General features: G+C 47.1%; 1 protein-coding gene across 8 annotated transcripts in view; it reads right to left on the reverse strand.

The window, feature by feature from the left end:
* LOC147462334 (urea-proton symporter DUR3-like) overlaps positions 1-18,903 on the reverse strand; it is a 157,195-nt gene that overhangs the window by 35,781 nt on the left and 102,511 nt on the right. For all 8 annotated transcript variants that reach the window (XM_086483532.1, XM_086483552.1, XM_086483538.1 and 5 more), the window contains 2 exons: positions 9,347-9,409; positions 9,138-9,267 (listed from right to left, as the gene is read on the reverse strand). In XM_086483532.1, coding sequence (XP_086339658.1) covers positions 9,138-9,267; positions 9,347-9,409 — 193 coding nt within the window. The remainder of the gene's footprint in view (positions 1-9,137; positions 9,268-9,346; positions 9,410-18,903) is intronic.

Below are 18,903 nucleotides of genomic sequence, written 5' to 3' on the forward strand. Positions count from 1 at the left end.
CTGATCCACTGTGGGGTGGTATTAAATACCATGACCTTGGTTTTACCAAGGTTGACAGACAAACCACTTTCTTGAGCAAACCTATTCAAAGCATCCAAGTGACGTTGCATCCCCTCCGGAGAGTCGGAGATCAACACAATATCATCAGCATATAACAATAATGGAATCCATGTCCCTGCCATCTGTGCACCTCTATCACCATCTCTCTCAATGAAGTCAGAAACCTCATCCACATACATACCAAATAGAGTAGGAGAGAGCGGACAGCCCTGCTTCACCCCAATAGTGGAGTGAATCGGGGTGGATAGACCCTCTGAGGTGCGTACCTGCCCCTTTACTGACCTGTATAATGCCATGACCCCCCATATGAGCTCTGTGGGTACTCCCATCTGCTGTAATCTGCGCATCAATCTAGCTCTAGGCACTGTGTCAAAAGCTTTGCGGAAATCCACAAAGCTACAATAGATCCGTTTCCCACGCGATCTACCCTCCTCAATGATAGCTCTGAGTGTCAGGATATGGTCAAGAGTAGAAAACCCCTCCTGAACCCTGCCTGCCCGGCTGCGCGTTTCCCCTCCCTCTCTGCCCATCTACTCAGCTGCTACTCAAGAATGGATGCATACAACCGTGCCAATGTGTGTCCAATCATGATAGTGCGATAATTCCCAGGTTCCATAGGGTCTCCCGACTTGAAGATAGGTACAATAGTAGATAGGCTCCAAGTATCAGGCAAGCCCTCACACATGGCACGGTTAAACATCACTGCTAGAAGCTCTGCTAGTAGATCTTCGGCATGTGTGAAATGCTCAGCCACTAAACCATCATGATCATAAGCTCTCCCAGTCCTCATCCTGTCAATGGCCTTCCTCACCATCTCTGTGGTGAAAAAAGCACATGTGTGTGGGCATGGATCGGGGGGGTCGGGAAGGGGGGGCTGCTCAGGAACTGTGTACAGAGATGATGCATACTGGCCCCAGTCCTCTGTAGAAGTGATGGCGGGGGGGGGAAGAGTGCTCCTGAAAGAGCCGCCATGCCTCACGTGAATCCTGACTCAAGAACAGCTGATATAGATCCTGCTCTAGCCGAGCCAAAAATGCCCTCTTCTTCCGCCGCACTAGGCGCCGGAAGTCAGTCTGTGACTGTCTGTGAGTGATGTCCCCCAAAAGCACCTCCCTCTGAAGTCTAGCTCTAGTGTCCCGGCATTCCTCATTATACCAACTGTTCTGGGGCATGCTCCCCGAACGACGTCTCTGCTCAGGCTGGGTATGTGGGTATGCCTCTGCTGCTGCATCATGTAGTGTCTGTGTCAATATAGTAGTAAGCTCCTCCAGAGGTCGCCCTGGCTCCTCTGTGCATAGGCGTCTGTAGATCCCATCTATGTATACAGAGTCTGTCTCCCGCGTGAAGGTGTAGCGAGTAGGGGCTGCTGTCCGTAGCCTGTGTGCTACACTAAGCTGAAAGGAGATGGTCATTGACACAAGAGCATGATCCACTGCCACACCAACAGGTCTGGGTCCAATCGTGAGAGAGAGAGAGAGAGAGAGAGAGAGAGAGAGATAGAGAGAGAAACGCTCATCTACAAGAACACGTGTGAAAGGCATATGGATAGACAAAAACCAAGAATTCGTGAAAGTGGTTGGAGCCAACATCTCAAAAAAATCAATACTAAACGTAGTCTCACAAGAATATTGGCAAAATGTGTGCTAAAGCACCATCCATAAGTGCATCACAAGAAGTGTCAAGGATGCTACTTTTTGCAGCACCTTTTCATGCTATCACCCTTCCACAATTTATTCCATGATTGAGACGGTCTTGGAGACTCACTGTACTTCAGCATCAGTTGTGGCCAAGGCCGCAGGGTTATCCATTGTGCGGATTCCTGTTCGGGACATACACTCTTAAAGGTGGTTTTATCGCCTCGAGTGGATGATGGTTGGATCAGACAGAGAGTGGAGTATTTGTGCCTCTCGAACCAATGCTTCATTTGCAGACAGATGAGCCATCTTGCAAAGACCTGCTCACGTAGAAAAGTTCAGCCAACTCCACAGCCACAAGCCCTTAGGGGTGGCCCCCACCGAGTTCCAAGGTCCCCCCAACCAGGGCTTCAGAGACCCCAAAGATCCAAATTCAGCAGCAAAAAATGGCCAGATCCAAAGGATGGCACTAGGTTCGTGGCCCGCCATAGACAGGGCCAGGCACCTCATCCTAGTGGTTTTCCTATTGTTCCTCGTCAGGAGTGGGTTTCTACAAGAAACCGCTTTAGACCTCTACAGCAAGAGATTGCCTCAGACCCCCCTCTCCGCCCCTTCCACCTCTTGTGCAGGAGGCTCTGCCCCATCCCTTCCACCCTCCTCCAACCCACTCCCTCTTGCTCCCCCACACCCGACATCCCCCCCCCCCCTTCTGCCCCATCACTCTCACCCTCACCACCTTCACCCCCCTCCTTGCTGGATCCGACCGGGTCACTTGTGAGTTCTTTGAGATTGTGGGTCATCGCCATGCGCACACGAGTGTTGGCCAGCTGAGGAGGCCCAATGGATCTGTTGCTATAGAGCCCAAGGATATACGTGCAGTTGCTGCTGCTAACTTCTATCGTGAGTTTCTTTCAACCGCGAGTCACAATCAGAGCGTCGAGATACATGCAGGAAGCAGGCATAGACACAGATGCCTTGTTTAGCCACTGAGAAGATGCGCTAGAGGGGAGGATGGTTTGCCTCCTAGCTTCTTCTTGGAGTATTGGAAGGTTCTTGGTCGAGACCTTTGTAGTACCTACCAACACATTCTACACCACTGGAGAGATGCCAGACAACATAAGGGATTCATCTATCTTATCTCTAAGGAGGGAGGCTCTCTGGATGAGCTACGGCAGTGGCGACCCATCACCATGTTGAGTTACAACAAGACTAGCATTCATAATGACATAGTAGATAATTAAACTAATGATTAGATAGATAGATAGATAGAGAGAGAGAGAGAGAGAGAGAGAGAGAGAGAGAGAGAGAGAGAGAGAGAGAGAGAGAGAGAGAAATGAAATGAAATGTTATATTAACGTCTTAAAAAGGCCAAAGTGACCTATGAGACCAGAAAGTTACAATGTGGTGGATCTGATACAAAGTCAGAGTAACAAGATGACAAAATGACAGAATGAAAAAATGACAAAATAAAATACTATGGAATCCTAAACTGCTAGGTGTGGACTAAGCAGCTAAACAGCTAGCTGGGATAGCTAGATCACAGGAGATCCAGCATCGGTCGCTGGAGGATCTCATCAATCTCCTCCATGGTAGTAGTCTGACCGGGCGTCATGCATGTCGAGCCAAAGTGACCCGAATCCTCTTATGCAACCCCGTCGATGCTGTGTAGTCCTCCACAGCCGTGGGTGTCTGAATCTCCCCAGCTCAGTCGCTCGGTCGATCAGTATGCCTCTGGTGTAAAGCGACGAGCTCTGCTGTGGTAGTAACTCCTCCGGGTGTCCAGTGGCAGCTCTAAAGAAGTCTGTGATTTGTCTCTGATACTGGCTACTCTCTCCTCTCATCAGGCTCTCTCTGTGTCTGTGCAGCTCGAGCGAAAACAAACCCAAGCATCTCTGATCCTCGTACCGCATGACTCTAGAGAATGGTTCAAAGCCCTCTTTGAACAAGCAATGGAAGCGGCCTCGTATCTCGTAGTAGAGGAAATGAAATGTTATATTAACGTCTTCAAAAGGCCAAAATGACCTATGAGACCAAACTGTTACAAAATTGTGAATCCGATACCATATGTGAGTACAAAAATACTACTACTACTACTAGAATTCATCCTCATCTGCACTCTGGATGTCAAGAGAGTATGGCTCAAATCCTCTATTGCAGTCTTCGTCGATGTTGTGTAGCCCCTCTCCTCAATCGTGGCTGTTTGGATCCCCGTAGCTCCAGTGCTCGGTCGATGAGAGTGCCAATAGTGGTCAAATGAGTGTGGGAAGAGCTCTGCATTGATGGCTGCTCCTCTGGCTGTCCCATATCTAATGAAAAGAAATCTGTACTTTGTCTAATGGGACTGTCTCTCTCTAGCTCCCCCCAGTAAAGTGTCTCTATATCTGTGTAAGTCAAGTAGATATAGCCCAAGACATCTTTGATCCTCATTACTCATGACCGTAGAGAAAGGACCGAACCCTCTCTGAATAAGTAGTGGAAACTGCCCTGAATCTCATAGTACACTGTGCAATGCAATATGTAATGTAGCTCTGTCTCTGGCTCTAGCTGGCAAAAGCGGCATATCCTGTTGTCTGCTGGTATCCCTCTAAATCTACCAGTCTCAATCTCCATCTGATGTGAGGATGTGCTTATCTGACCAATGGCACACCGCAAACCATGAGACATGTGTATCCATGTAGCTGGGTCAAATCACAAACCCATCTCCTGTGAGGTGGAGAAGATGCTCTCTATAGAAAACCATCTTCGTGTCCAAGTCCTGTGTCAGCTCTATCCATGTCCTCCTGGTATCCAGCTGGATCAGGTCCTGACGTATGAGTCTACTATCTCCACCCGTGGAAGAGACATCGAGGGTGTTTGAGGAGAATACTGGAAAGGGGGCAGCCTGTCCATGGTGAAGCCATGCATCTGAAACCATGATGTCATTTGTGCATACCAGCATGAAGTGTCCCCTTGAAGAGATAACTGTCTGGAAGACTCAAGGGCCAGTCTAGCATATCTGTCTCTAGTAGTATCCCACAAGATGTCACAAAGGAGACCAATCTTGGTAAGCGCCTCAATCTGCATAGGAGGGGCAGCTAGCTCTGCTCGAATGATAGCGTGGGGTACGAAGACCTTGGCTCTGATCAGTCGAGAGATCATAGATACCAAGGGCCTCTCCATACGTCTCCAACCATCTTGGCCTACAGAAGGTCCCCATATCTGCACCGCATACAACATAGCTGAGACTACTAAAGTATCAAAGAGCCATAACTTTGTCCGAGGTTCCTGGAACTGAACCTGCGAACACATCCTCTCCAAGCCTCCCAAGGCTGTATAAGCTCTAGTCAGTCTAGTCTCTGCTGCTCTCCCCAAAGAAAATCTCGGCCCAGTGAAGACAACCCCAAGGTAAGTGTATGCATCTGTATACTCTACAATCTTCTGACCATATGTGAAAGTCGGTGTTGATCTCCTGATCCACTGTGGTGTGGTGTTAAACACCATAACCTTGGTTTTACCAAGGTTTACAGACAATCCACTATCCTCTACAAAATTGTGTAATGCATCCAATTGTCGTTGCATACCCTCTGGTGAGTCAGAGATCAACACAATATCATCAGCATATAAAAACAATGGGATCCACATCCTTGCCAGCTGGGCACCTCTATCACCCTCTCTGTCAATGTAATCAAACACCTCATCAACATACATACCAAATAGAGTAGGAGACAATGGGTAACCCTGTTTCACCCCAATGGTGGAGTGAACTAAATCAGATATCCCCTTCGAGGTGCATACATTTCCCATCACTAATCTGTATAGAGCTATAATTCCCCAAATCAACACTATGGACACCCCCATCTCCTGCAGTTTGCGCGTCAATCGAGCTCTCTGTACCATGTCAAATGCTTTGCGAAAATCCACAAAGCTACAATAAATCCGTCTCGCATGTGACCTGCCCTCCTCAATGATGGCTATGAGTGTCAGAATATGATCAAGAGTACAAGGCGCCGGGAAGTTTTCCGAGACTGTCTGTAACTGATGAATCCTAAAAGAAGATCTCTCTGGAGTTGGGCTCTCATCTCTGCACTCCTCATCATACCAACTATTTTGGGGCATGCTCCCAGAATGTCGCCTCCGACCCGGCTGAGTGTGGGTATGCCTCTGATGCTGCACCATGCAGTGTCTCAATCAATAAAGTGGTGCACTCCTCCACTGAGAGACCAAGACTAGTTGTGCATAGACGGCTATAGATCTCCTCTGTATAAACCGAGTCAGCCTCTGGTGTAAATGTATAACGGGTATGTGACCTGCATTCTGATGTCTAGGCTGTACTATACTGAAATGAAACGGACAATGTCAAAAGAGCATGATCCACTGCTACATCCACTGGTCTGGCTCCCACTATGAAATCCTGAATACAAGGAATACAGCTCGGTTGTGCCATAACATAGTCCACTGTACTGGCCCCGTGTCTGTGTGGAAAGCATGTGAAACAGGTTGCTCCAAGAAATCGCTGACAGCCATTAAGTATGGCTAACCCATGTGTGGTCGTCATCTCCGTGAGGTAACTCCCATACTCCGTCTGCTCTTTGTCATGTGAGCATCTGTCAAGCCCCAAGTCACCCACATCCAGCTCTCTAAGCATCTCATATGAAGTGTCGTAGAAGACTGTCTGAGAGTTGCCCGTTTGGGCACTTGCACAAGGGTAAGCATGCTGTTGAGATGTTTTGCTATGCATCAAGAGCATTGGTCAACTTGTAGAAGTGTTGGTGGCTACTATGTGGTACATCACGTTTGCTGGATTTTCTCAAGCTCTAGCATCAGCCACCTTAAGAGGCTGATCAAGAACTTCTAGAGACACATAGTCGGTTTGGGCCAAGGTCTCCTAGCAGGTCATTACTTTACCTTGCCCTTAGGGAAGGGTTGGGGATCATCGACCCAACACGACAGAGTAGAGCCCTCCTTGGGTGGGAAGCTTGTGGTCAGAGGACTTCCAGAGGAGAAGCCCTAGAAGGAGCTCTTGCTACACCGGATTCGAGCTAGGGTCGCACAAAAGGGTAGCCCATGGAGCCCTTCCACCCGCTAGATTTTCAGTGAGTTGGCATGAGCAAGAGGGAGGACCGTTTTGCTGCGCCCCTCCTTCGATCTTGGGAGCTGCGGGGTGGCCTTGAGGAGCACCAGCCCACATGCAATAAGGAGCATTTGAGAGGCAACCACTCGTTTGGAACCCTATGGTTAGCACACAGCAAGGCTACATGGTCGGTAGCAAACCTCGTGTCTCTTGGGGTCTCATGAAAGAGGGTCCAGCCCGCTCTTTGAGGGATTGGCTGTAGTTTACAGTGTTGTCTGAGGAGATACAGGGCATTCAGCTGCGTGACATGAGGGGGTGCAGAGCATGTGTCGGGATATTGTAGAGGCTATACTTGCAGAATGGCACACCCTATGGAGCTGGTAGCTCCTTGTGCAGGATGGCGGCCTCACGCGACTGGAGGTCCTCATTGTACTTAGGGCTTGCCACAGGTTCCTGCTTGTTCTTCGAGGTTCAGAGGGAGGGCCACCTCCATAGAGTCACTGCCGAGGCACCAGAGGTAGCTAAGTGTTTTGGGCTTGGGATAGCTACCCTCTGATGCAAGTGCAGTGGGACCAGAGGGAGTGGTTTTGGCGGGATCCCTTTACTCCAGCCGATCACCCAGGGTCCCCTTTCTTCTAGTATACAGCTCGGCTAGGTCGTCACATACTGACACCACGGAGAGAGGCTCGTCTTGCTGCAGAGATTCACTGGCGGCAAGAGGGTCTCACAACCGAGTTCTTGGTAGGCTTTTGGAAGTGCTTGTGGGACAGCAGACAACCGAGGTGACTTTACCATGTTCCAGTGGTTGGTTGCAAGTTGGTGCATACTCATGGCCCTGTACTTCGTTTTGAGATGGCTTCAGTTAGCAAGATGATTGTGATACAGGAGGGCTGGCCTACACTCTAGCCAGCCACAGAGTTGGCCCCTCAAAAGTGGAGCAAAGATAGAGAGTGGTGTTGGAAACTCATTTGCAGCCTGCCACTACTCGCTACTTCTGCATCTTCGAAGCTTATCCATAACATTTGGCTAGAGCTGATCCACAAACTCAGGGACCAATTTGAGAGACTCCAGGGCAGTTCCGATCGCATGTGGGAGCGCCGCGAAGCTTTCTTGAGACTTTGGCGCCAAGGGCCCTTCTTCACCATGGTTCATGGCGTGCCTAGGTGGCAGTACTGTCCACCAGTGCAGTTGTTCCCCTCTCCCATCTCCTGATTTAGCCAGCAGCATTGTATATATCTTTCCTTTTCTTTGGGAGAGTCTCCCCACATGTTGAAGTAGCCCTCTCTAGCAGGGGCAGATTGTAGCCCATTGGGCAGTTTTCTTAACTAATGGAAGATCTTGTTCTTGCCAAAAAAAAAAGGCCTCATTGACAATAGAAGATGCTGGTTTAGGAGACGTAGAAATTTGGACAGCCTTCTGTTTCTTTGCCACACTGGACATTCTCTTCATGTTTTTTTTACAACATCAGTCCATGCCTTCAATCCCTCTTCTACTTGTGATTTTAGTGTCCAATATCTGTTTTGATTTCTATCAAATCTCGCTTCAAAAAATGACATCCGCAAGTCTAAAAGCTGACAAATGCCATAATTAATGATCAAATCCCGAATAAGGTGGCACAGGGGAGGGCCTACCACATCTATAATCTCCACTGCTAACTCTGGTGAACTAGCACACATGAGTTGAATGGACACATCTTCCCCTGCCAACTGACCATGTGAGACCAAGGCAACGATGCAAAATAGCTGCTGTGGTATTTAAGAGAACTGAAAATGAGGGCTCACTTTTTATGTTATTGATAAACATAACAAAACCAAGATTTTGTTCTCAATAAGTTAGTATCGTCATGTTTATTGAGGATTATGATCGCTCACTGAAACGACCATGATGTGCCAACTACAGAGTGCCAAAGCCTTCAAAATAATCCGCCATCCCTACATAGCTAGCCATTAAAGACAAGACAGCAACCTATAGATCATTATACAGGTCATGTAACGTGATACATGAAACTTTGAGGAGTTCCGAAACATGAACAGTGGCTGGAAACCTTTTGCACATACCAGAATCATAAGGGATGTGTGAGCCAACTTAAGGGGCATGATGGTTTGTCCTTATTTGTTTAGCTGAGATACTTATTTTTGGCATATATGTAAATCATTCAAGCAAAAAAAAACTCTTAACCTTGAGCTGCAAGAAAAATTTCATGCAAGCTAAATGGTGAGGATTTCAGTTAAGCTTTTTACTGCAGCAAGATTAAAATAAAAACCTACAACCTTTCAAATGTCAAGTCATTCCTCAATCCTTTCAGAACACCATGCAAATTGCCCACATAGAAAGCACTTTAAAAGAGACAAAACCCTCGCACTTGCACATAGAGAGAGTGAACACAAGCTCACAAAATTAGCAGAGTTTCCCCATCGACGGCGTACAAGCTCCACAACGGTGTGTGCTTTGGGTGCCCTGCGTTTAACTTCCATGGCAACAATTCCAAACAACAAGATTTGTATTGCTGCACTAGCCATGTACCTGAAGCCAAAGATCATCTCTTAAACAATCAAGTGATGTATCTAACGAGTCAATCAACCTTGTGACCACACTTGTATACCAGAAAGAGCCACTGATACCATATTGGAAAGCTTCATTTGATGACTGCAAGAGGTCAGAGACCCTGCATGGAAAAATACCCTGGTTTCTGTAAGCAGGGAGCCAAAACGATGCACAGTTTATACTGAAAAGTAGACTTGACTTAATGTATACAGGAATACCGAGACCAAGAGAAACCTAATTTTGAGAAAACTGATGATGCATTGGTACTGTCTAGACAATAATTTTGCCTTTCCTTCTGGTATCCTTGAGTATGCTATAGAGAAGCTCAACTTAAATGTGAGCGAGAAGAAAATGTTTCAAGTTTTTGTGACCAGTTTTCTATTAACCGTCCTTGGTACAAGAGCCATACACAAAAAAAACAACCACAATTAAACAAACTCCACACTCTGATGCATTGCGCACCTTGTGCAGCTTCCATACACTCCCCCTTGGCCCCCACCCACACCACCTGCCTGCGGACCCTCAATGCACACCTTGCTATGTAGCTATATATGGGTCCACAGTCATTCGGACACAGATCAATCCATGTCTAAGTCACTTGCAACGATTGCAGGGTTTGTTGTGATAACAGCCTTGGTCTCTTTATGTTTCCCATTAGGATTGTCTCATGGAATGTCAAGCGGTTGGGGGACCTCAAGTCATCCATTATATAGGTCGTTTGAGACAGAGGTTGTGGTAGCTTGGTGGGAGGATGTATAGATTTCTTCATGATCCAAGAGCACCACTTACACAAGAGCTGCATTCGGCATTGTGGTCACTTGGAAATTGCTATGAGACTTTTGGGTTTCTGGCACGATGGGAGCCTAGGGGGTCATATGCATATCTTTTGTGGATTCCATGCAGCCTACCATTGTCGGTAGAGAAGTTACTGTGCTAGGAGGGACACAGCAGCTTACTCTAGGGTTCTAGGGGGGATTACTTGTTGAATTTCTATGCTCCTAATCAGTGACCACTTGAGCATAGTTTTGGACTAAGATTATGGATGCTTTACTCATTGAGCATTTGTGTGTTTGGGGGGAACTTCAACATGAAGGACCCATCCGACAAGGTGGGAGATAGCCACACTACTATACATGGCAGCGAGCTTGTGCAACATGGGACCTCACAAGAGATGGGTTTGTGATTTGACCCAACTACATGGACACACATGTCTCATGGTTTGCGGTGTGCCATTGGTCAGATACGCACATCCTCACATCAACTGGAGATTAAGACTGGTAGAATCAGAGGGAACCAGCAGACATCAGGATATGCCGCTTATGCCAGCTAGAGCTGGCGACAGAGCTACATTACATGTGTCATTGCACAGTGTACTATGAGATACGGGGGCCAGACATGGTATTAGATTCACCATTTTGTACCAGATTGGTCTCATAGGTCATTTTGGCCTTTTGAAGATGTTAGTATAACATTTCAAATCATTTTCATTTTCTCTCTCTCTCTTGTTTCTTCTCCCCATTGCTCTATGCTTCCGCATCGACGACTTTGACATGGTATCAGAGCGAGGGAGGAGAACTAGCACTTGTGTTGAAGAGGAATAGGAGAGGAGGAGCGTGATCGACATTTTCTTTGTTTCTCTAGGCATTCTTGGGCGTCTCCTAGCCGTCGCAGCGTTTTAAAACGTAGAGGCCATAGGGAGCTACAACTTGCTTGTGCCTCATTGCCATTGCCACGGTGTTTTGAAACTTTGAGGACTAGACATGGGGCGGGTCCTGCAAGCGGGCAAGTGAGGCCAGCATTTTGAAATTCCCTGTCCACAGGCCAACAGCGGCATGAGCCCCTATTGCAAAGCATTTTGAGATGCCATTTTCAAGGCTAATGAGCCATTGCGGCTCATTGTTTTGAAACGCTAATTGGCAAAGGGAGGCACGTGGTATGTGGAAAATGTTTTGGCAAGCAGCCTTCTGATAAGCAACCCTTGGAGAGCCACTTGGGGCAACTGTCTGCTAGCATTTTTTGAAATGCCATGGCAGCGACAAGAATCTTTTTGTGAGCATTTTGAAATTGCAAGGAGCGGTCTTGAGAACCTGGTTTGGAGCAGCTTGGGGGACTTTCTCAAAGGCTTTTGGGAGTGTGAGGAGGAATCCTAATATTTTCCAGACCTTGTACCCACGCAATGGCCCCCCCCCCCCTTGCTCAGGTGCCAGCGACCGACACCAACTAAAGGCTATGGAAAGTGGACCAGATAATACTCAGTTAACTGTCTCGGCACAGTTGGAGTCCACGAACGACATGAAAATGCTTTGTTTGGCTCGGAAATGTGAAGCCAAACACAAATACATGAGCTCACAAGAGGACAAGGGCAAAGGCAAGCTTGACAGAGATAGCAAGGATAAAGATTTGACAGAGGAGATCGGCATGGCACACGTGGTGGCGGCCATGGTGGCAACAACACCAGATTTCTAGTCAGGTGGACGTTGCCGCAACTAGCTTCAGCCAGAGAGAGGCGGCAGAGAGGGGCAAAAGAAGTTTCCTACAAATAATTTGGACCCATGTGTTGGAGTTCAAGATATCGGTGTTTGAACCCATGGGTTGGAACTTGGAGTTCAAGGCACATGCATCTGGCAATGAATCAACGCGATGTATAGAAACACTATGGATGAGTGCACCAATCCATTGGTGTTGGCTAGATTATGGACAAGACGTGTTTCAAAGTTCATTGTCTAGAAATGTTTGGACATGATGTGTTCATAGTTCACGAATGGGGATTCTTGGACGTAGTGTGGTCTACAGTTCAATTTTCTATGAGGCGTTTATGGTGCTCAAGATGGCATTCTTCTCAGGTAAAAAGTTGGTGGTAGTATAACCAAGGTGTATCCAGAGGAGGGTGCGGCGTGCCTCTATTGGGGTGTCCATGGTAGCTTCTTCATCAGACTTGTCTTCCTACATATGTCCACTGTGAGATGTAAAGAGGATGTTAAAGTCATAGCATTTCAAGTGAAAAACCCAAAGTGATCCCAATATTTATTTTGGCTTTAGGTATTTATTTTACTTATTTGTCAAAGTCTTGGATAGGGCAATTTACTGAGGGGGTACTTAAGGGCGCCCGGGCAGACGCCCACGACTGCGGAGGACTACACAACATCGACGGAGGCTGCATCAGAGGATTCGGATCACTTTGGCCCAACACGCATGACCCACGGTCAAACTACTGACCACGAAGGAGATTGATGAGATCCGCCAGCAACCGATGCTGGATCTCTTGTAATCTAGCTATCCCAGCTAGCTGCTTAGTTCACACCTGGCAGTTTAGGACTCCATATTATTTTATTTTGTCATTTTGTTATTTTAACATCTTGTTACTCTGACTTTGTATCAGATCCACCACATTGTAACTTTCTAGTCTCATAGGTCACTTTGGCCTTTTGAAGACGTTAATATAACGTTTCATTTCAATTCTCTCTCTCTCTCTCTCTCTCTCTCTCTCTCTCTCTCTCTCTCCGAATGAGTCTAGTAATCTCCACCTGTGTAAGAGACAGTGAGGGTGCCTGAAGGGAGTACTGGAAAGGAGGCACAGCCTGTCCATGGTGAAGCCATGCGTCTGAAACCATGAAGTCATCTGTGCATACCAACATGAAGTGTCCCCCTAGAGCTAACTGTCTGGAAGACTCTAGGGCCAGTCTAGCATATCTGTCTCTAGTAGTATCCCATAGGCTGTGCACAAAGGAGACTGATCTGGTAAGCGCCCCAATCTCCATGGGGGGCAGCTAGCTCTGCTCGAATGATAGCGTGAGGTACGGAGGCCTTGGCTCTAATCAATCGAGAGATCATAGATAGCAAGGGCCTCTCCATACGTCTCCAACCATCCTGGCCTACTGAAGGTCCCCATACCTGCACCCCATACAGCATAGCTGAGGCTACTAAGGTATCAAAGAGCCATAACTTTGTATGAGGTTCTTGGAACTGACCTACGAACACATCCTCTCCAAGCCCCCCAAGGCCGCATAAGCTCTCGTCAGTCTAGTCTCTACTGCTCTCACCAAAGAAAACCTCGGTCCTATGAAGACTACCCCAAGGTAATTGTATGAGTTATGAGGACCAGAGATGTCTTGGACTATATCTACTTGAGTTACACAGACACAGAGACACTTTACTGGGGAGAGGTAGAGAGAGATAGTCCCAGAGACAAATTACAGATTTCTTTTCACTGGATATGGGACAGCCAGAGGAGCAGCCACCGCCGCAGAGCTCGGTCCACACTCACCCAACCACTACTGGCACTCTTATCGACCGAGCACTAGAGCTACGGAGATCCACACGACCACGAGTAAAGAGAGGAGCTACACAGCATTGACGGAGACTATACCAGAGGATTCAAGCTTTACTCTCTCGACACCCCAAGTGCAGATAAGGATGGATCTTAACCATTTCTTCCCCCATTCTTCCATTGTTTCACACATTGTTACATCCAATTTACTAGGTACCTATTGTATCAGCTGTCACAACCACACAGTTCAGCTTGTAGCAGTAGTATTTTTGTTCTAGTTCTTTTGTACATATACATGGTATCAGATTCACTATTTTGAAACAGATTGGTCTCATAGGTCATTTTGGCCTTTTCAAGACGTTAATCACTATTTTGTAACAGATTCTCATAGGTCATTTTGGCCTTTTGAAGACGTTAATATAACATTTCATCTCTCTCTCTCTCTCTCTCTCTCTCTCTCTCTCTCTCTCTCTCTCTCTCTCTCTCTCTCTCTCTCTCTCTCTCTCTCTCTCTCTCTCTCTCTCTTCACATTGTACTGCTTAGTTTAGCATCCCGCAGTATTTATATTTTGTTATCCTAGTTTAATTTATTTTGTTAATCTGACTTTGTATCAGATACACTGCATTGTAACTTTCTGGTCTCATAGGTCACTTTGTCCTTTTGAAGACGTTAATATAACATTTCATTTCTCTCTCTCTCTCTCTCTCTCTCTCTCTCTCTCTCTCTCTCTCTCTCTCTACATGGACACTCATTTATCTCATGATCTGCGATGTGCTATTGGTCAGATTCGCACATCCTCACAACAGCTGGAGATTGAGACGGGTAGATTCACAGGGATACCACCATAGTCTAGGATATGTCAACTATGCGGTAGAGAGCCAGAGACAGAGCTACACTACATATGCCACTGCACTGTGTATTATGAAATACGAGGGCACTTCCATTGCTTATTCAGGGAGGGTTTTGGACCCCTAGATAGAGTCATGAGGTATCACGACCAGAGATGACTTGGCTTATATCTACTTGAGCTACACTGACATAGAGACAGTCTGTTGGGGAGACATGGAGTACGACAGTCGCAAAGACGGATCACAGACTTCTTTGGATCGAGGGAGCCAAGAGACCAACCACCGCCACAGGGTTGTACCCGCATTCATACCAGAGGCACCCTCATCGACAGGGCGATTGAGCTCGGGAGATCGAGACGACCACGACCGAGACACAGGAGCACAATACATCAACGGAGACTCCAGCAGAGGATCAAAGGCATTCTAGCACGACACCCAGATTGTCATTGAGGGCCTATTCTACATTTTCACATTTCACATTTCACACTTCATTTTCAGTTTTCATTTTTTACTTTCAGTACTTTTTGTACTTGTACTTCAGACATTGTATTAGATTCACCACTTTGTATCTGATGGTCTCATAGGTCATTTTGGCCTTTTGAAGACGTTAATATATCATTTAATTTCATTTCTCTCTCTCTCTCTCTCTCTCTCTCTCTCTCTCTCTCTCTCTCTCTCTCTCTCTCTCTGAAGTTGGGAGTACCCACAGAGATCATATGGGGGATCATGGCTTTATACGGCTCAGTGACTGGTCAAGTACGCACTCCTGAGGGGATTTCTGACATTGTTCATTCCACTATTGGAGTGAAACAGGGGTGTCCTTTGTCCCCTACACTTTTTGGTATGTATGTAGATGAGGTCTCTGAATACATTGACAAAGAGGGTGATAGAGGCGCTCAGCTGGCAAGGACATGGATCCCTTTATTATTATATGCTGATGATATTGTGTTAATGTTAGAGTCGCTAGAGGGCATGCAAAGACATTTGGATGCATTGCACAACTTTGCAGAGGATAGTGGACTGTCTGTGAACCTTGGTAAAACCAAGGTTATGGTGTTTAACACCACACCACACTGGGTCAAGAGATCGGCACCTACGCTCGTATATGGCCAGGACACTGTGGAGTACACAGATGAATATACATATCTGGGGGTGGTATTCACGGGACCGAGGTTTACCCTGAGGAGAGCAACAGAGACTAGACTATCCAAAGCCTATGCGGCATTAGGAGGGCTAGAGAGGATGTGTTCGCAGGTTCAGTTTCAAGAACCACGAACAAAACTATGGCTCTTTGATACTTTGGTTGCTTCAGCTATGCTTTATGGGGTCCAAGTTTGGGGACCATCTGTGAATCATGACAATTGGAGGAACATGGAGAGACCCTTGGTATTTTTGATATCCCGGATGATTAGAGCCAAGGCCTCGGTACCACATGCGATTATTCGAGCAGAGGTAGCCGCCCCTCCTATAGAGATTGAGGCTCTTACCAGATCAGTGTCCTTTATGCACAGTCTATGGGATACACATAGAGGCAGATATACTAGACTAGCTCTTGAGTCCTCTAGACAGTTAGCGATGCAGGGAGATGCATCATTTTGGTATGCACAGATGACCTCATCGTTTCAGAGGCATGGTCTCAGCATGGATAGATTGCCTCCCTTTCAGTATTCCCTGGATGCACCCTCCCTGCCAGTCACACGGACGGAGATCACTAGACTCATTCGTCAGGATCTTATACAGTTGGACACCAGGAGGACATGGGTAGAGCCAATACAGGAGTTGGGCACGAATATGGCTTTCTACAAAGAGCACCTTCTCCAACTTTCAGGGGATGGGTTTGTGACTCATCTGAACTACATGGACACTCATTTATCTCATGGTCTACGATGTGCTATTGGTCAGATTCGCACATCCTCACACCAGCTGGAGATTGAGACGGGTAGATTCAATGGGATACCACCAGAGGCTAGGATATGTCAACTATGCGGTAGAGAGCCAGAGACAGAGCTACACTACATATGCCACTGCACTGTGTATTATGAGATACGAGGGCGCTTCCATTGCTTATTGAGGGAGGTTTTTGGACCCCTAGATAGAGTCATGAGGTATCAGGACCAAAGATGCCTTGGCTTATATCTACTTGAGCTACACCGACATAGAGACACTCTGTTGGGGAGACATGGAGTACGACAGTCGGCAGAGACAGATCACAGATTTCTTTGGATCGAGGGAGCCAAGAGACCAACCACCAGCACAGGGTTGTACCCGCATTCATACCAGAGGCACCCTCATTGACAAGGCGATTGAGCTCGAAAGATCGAGACGACCACGACCGAGACACAGGAGCACACTACATCGACGGAGACTCCAGCAGAGGATCAAAGGCATTCTAGCACGACACCCAGATTGTCATTGAGGGCCTATTCTACATTTTCACATCTCACATTTCACACTTCATTTCAGTTTTCATTTTTACTTTCAGTACTTTTTGTACTTGTACTTCAGACATTGTATTAGATTCACCACTTTGTATCTGTTGGTCTCATAGGTCATTTTGGCCTTTTGAAGACGTTAATATATCATTTCATTTCTCTCGGTAGCACTCCTATTAGTTCTTTGTTTGTAGTTTTCTTGTTTGTACCCAGACTTGGTACTAGACTCATCATTGTAATCAGTTGGTCTCATAGGTCATTTTGGCCTCTTGTAGATGTTAATATATCATTTCATTTCATTTCAGTTCTCTCTCTCTCTCTCTCTCTCTCTCTCTCTCTCTCTCTCTCTCTCTCTCTCTCTCTCTCTCTCTCTCTCTCTGTGTGTGTGTGTGTGTGTGTGTGTCTGTGTGTGTGTGTGTCAAGTTCGCGTGCACAGAGGGGGTGGTTGGTTATTGCAAGCAAGGGGGGAGCTTGGTGTGGACATGTACTGAGGCCCTCTCTGGATATTTGGCAGAGCAGACTGAGTGTCCCGCAGTGGGCTGTGGTAGTGCATATACCCGCATTCGGGTTGTGGTTATTACTTCTCCGCCTCTCGACTCAGCCAAGCCAGAGAGTCGAGCTATATCCGCATCGCCAATGGAGGCCATGAGCGCATCGCCAATGGAGGCCATGACCGCTTCGCCAGTGGAGGCCATGATCGTTTCGCTAGTATGTAAGCCCCATACGAAGGCAACCTTTGTGCTTACAAACAAGCGGATAACACAAATGGAAAGGGAGATGAAAGAATGGAAAGCAGAGACGGAGGGATGGTGGAAAGAGAAGGCCAACCTTCTTCAAATGTTTCTTAAAGAAGGCGTGCAATGGAAGAAGGAGAAAGAGGACTTGTACACAGAGCTACAAGCACTTAAGGCGGGGTCACAAGCACTTAAAGAAGAGGTCACAGCCCTCAAGCGAGAGCTTGCAGATAGAGTGAGCAGTGGACTGGAAGAAGGGGAATTCCAGCCCTCGGTGATAGAGGAGATCAAGGTCATCAAGGAGCAGGTAGGGATGATCACAGAGGAGGAGAAACAGAAGGTGGTAAAGACGTCTTCATGGATGGATGTGATCATGAAGACGCAAAAGAAGGCGGATGAGGCCGAGAAGAACCACATCCGTCCCCACTCCTACAATCATCAACATGACTCTAGAAGAAGAGCAGCGAAGGAAAACTAGAGCCTTGCATATAAGAGTAACCGGTCTAAAAGACCGAGATGATGTGGAAGGAGAAGTCGAAGAACTTATCTGCATGATGGGTAGTGAGGCTACTCATACAAAGGCATGAAGGGAGAGCTTTAATCATCCGTTTCCCATCCATGGAGGCAAAGAAGGACTTCTTGAAGAAGCGCCCTACACTAAAGAAAACGGGTATATTCCTTGGAGATGACCTCACTCTCACACAGCTTGCGTATATGAGAGAGTAATGCCAGAGATTCAAGCGGCAAGGGAGAAGGGAAAGACGGCCTTCTACAGAGATGGCCGGGTGGTGATTGTAGAGCGACGCTCCACATGACGGTGCGAGACCCATGGGACCACACTCAAAGTTGCCACCTGGAATTGTAATGGATCTATGCGCCTTGATGTGGGTGCTTTTGAGGATAGTTTTACGTGAAGAGACATCGTCTTCTACTCTGAGACACATCGGGCCCCGGGGCAATCTATGCCTCACATTAGTGGATATAGATGGGAGACAGCCTCTAGACAGGAGACCGATCAGAGCACAGAGGGCGAGGCTCAGTAGGAGTGGCAGTGTTATTCAGGGAGGAGTTGCAGCCATTGATACATATAGCCCGCAGGGATGAGCAAGCTAAGTACATATGGGTGAGATTGAGAGCAAAGACAGACAGATATCTTTACATTGCTATTTGCTACTTTCCCCCGAGTACGTCAGTTGATGCACCACCCAGAGGACAATCCCCCTTCTCTATTTTGGATGATGACATATGAGAGTTCTCTAGAGATGGTGACATCATCATTCTAGGGGATTTCAATGCTAGGACTGCCCATCATCAGACAGTATTTTATGATACTT

The sequence above is a fragment of the Adiantum capillus-veneris genome, chromosome 2 (assembly GCF_014529385.1).
Source record: "Adiantum capillus-veneris isolate H3 chromosome 2, ASM1452938v2, whole genome shotgun sequence".
Classification (NCBI taxonomy): domain Eukaryota; kingdom Viridiplantae; phylum Streptophyta; class Polypodiopsida; order Polypodiales; family Pteridaceae; genus Adiantum; species Adiantum capillus-veneris.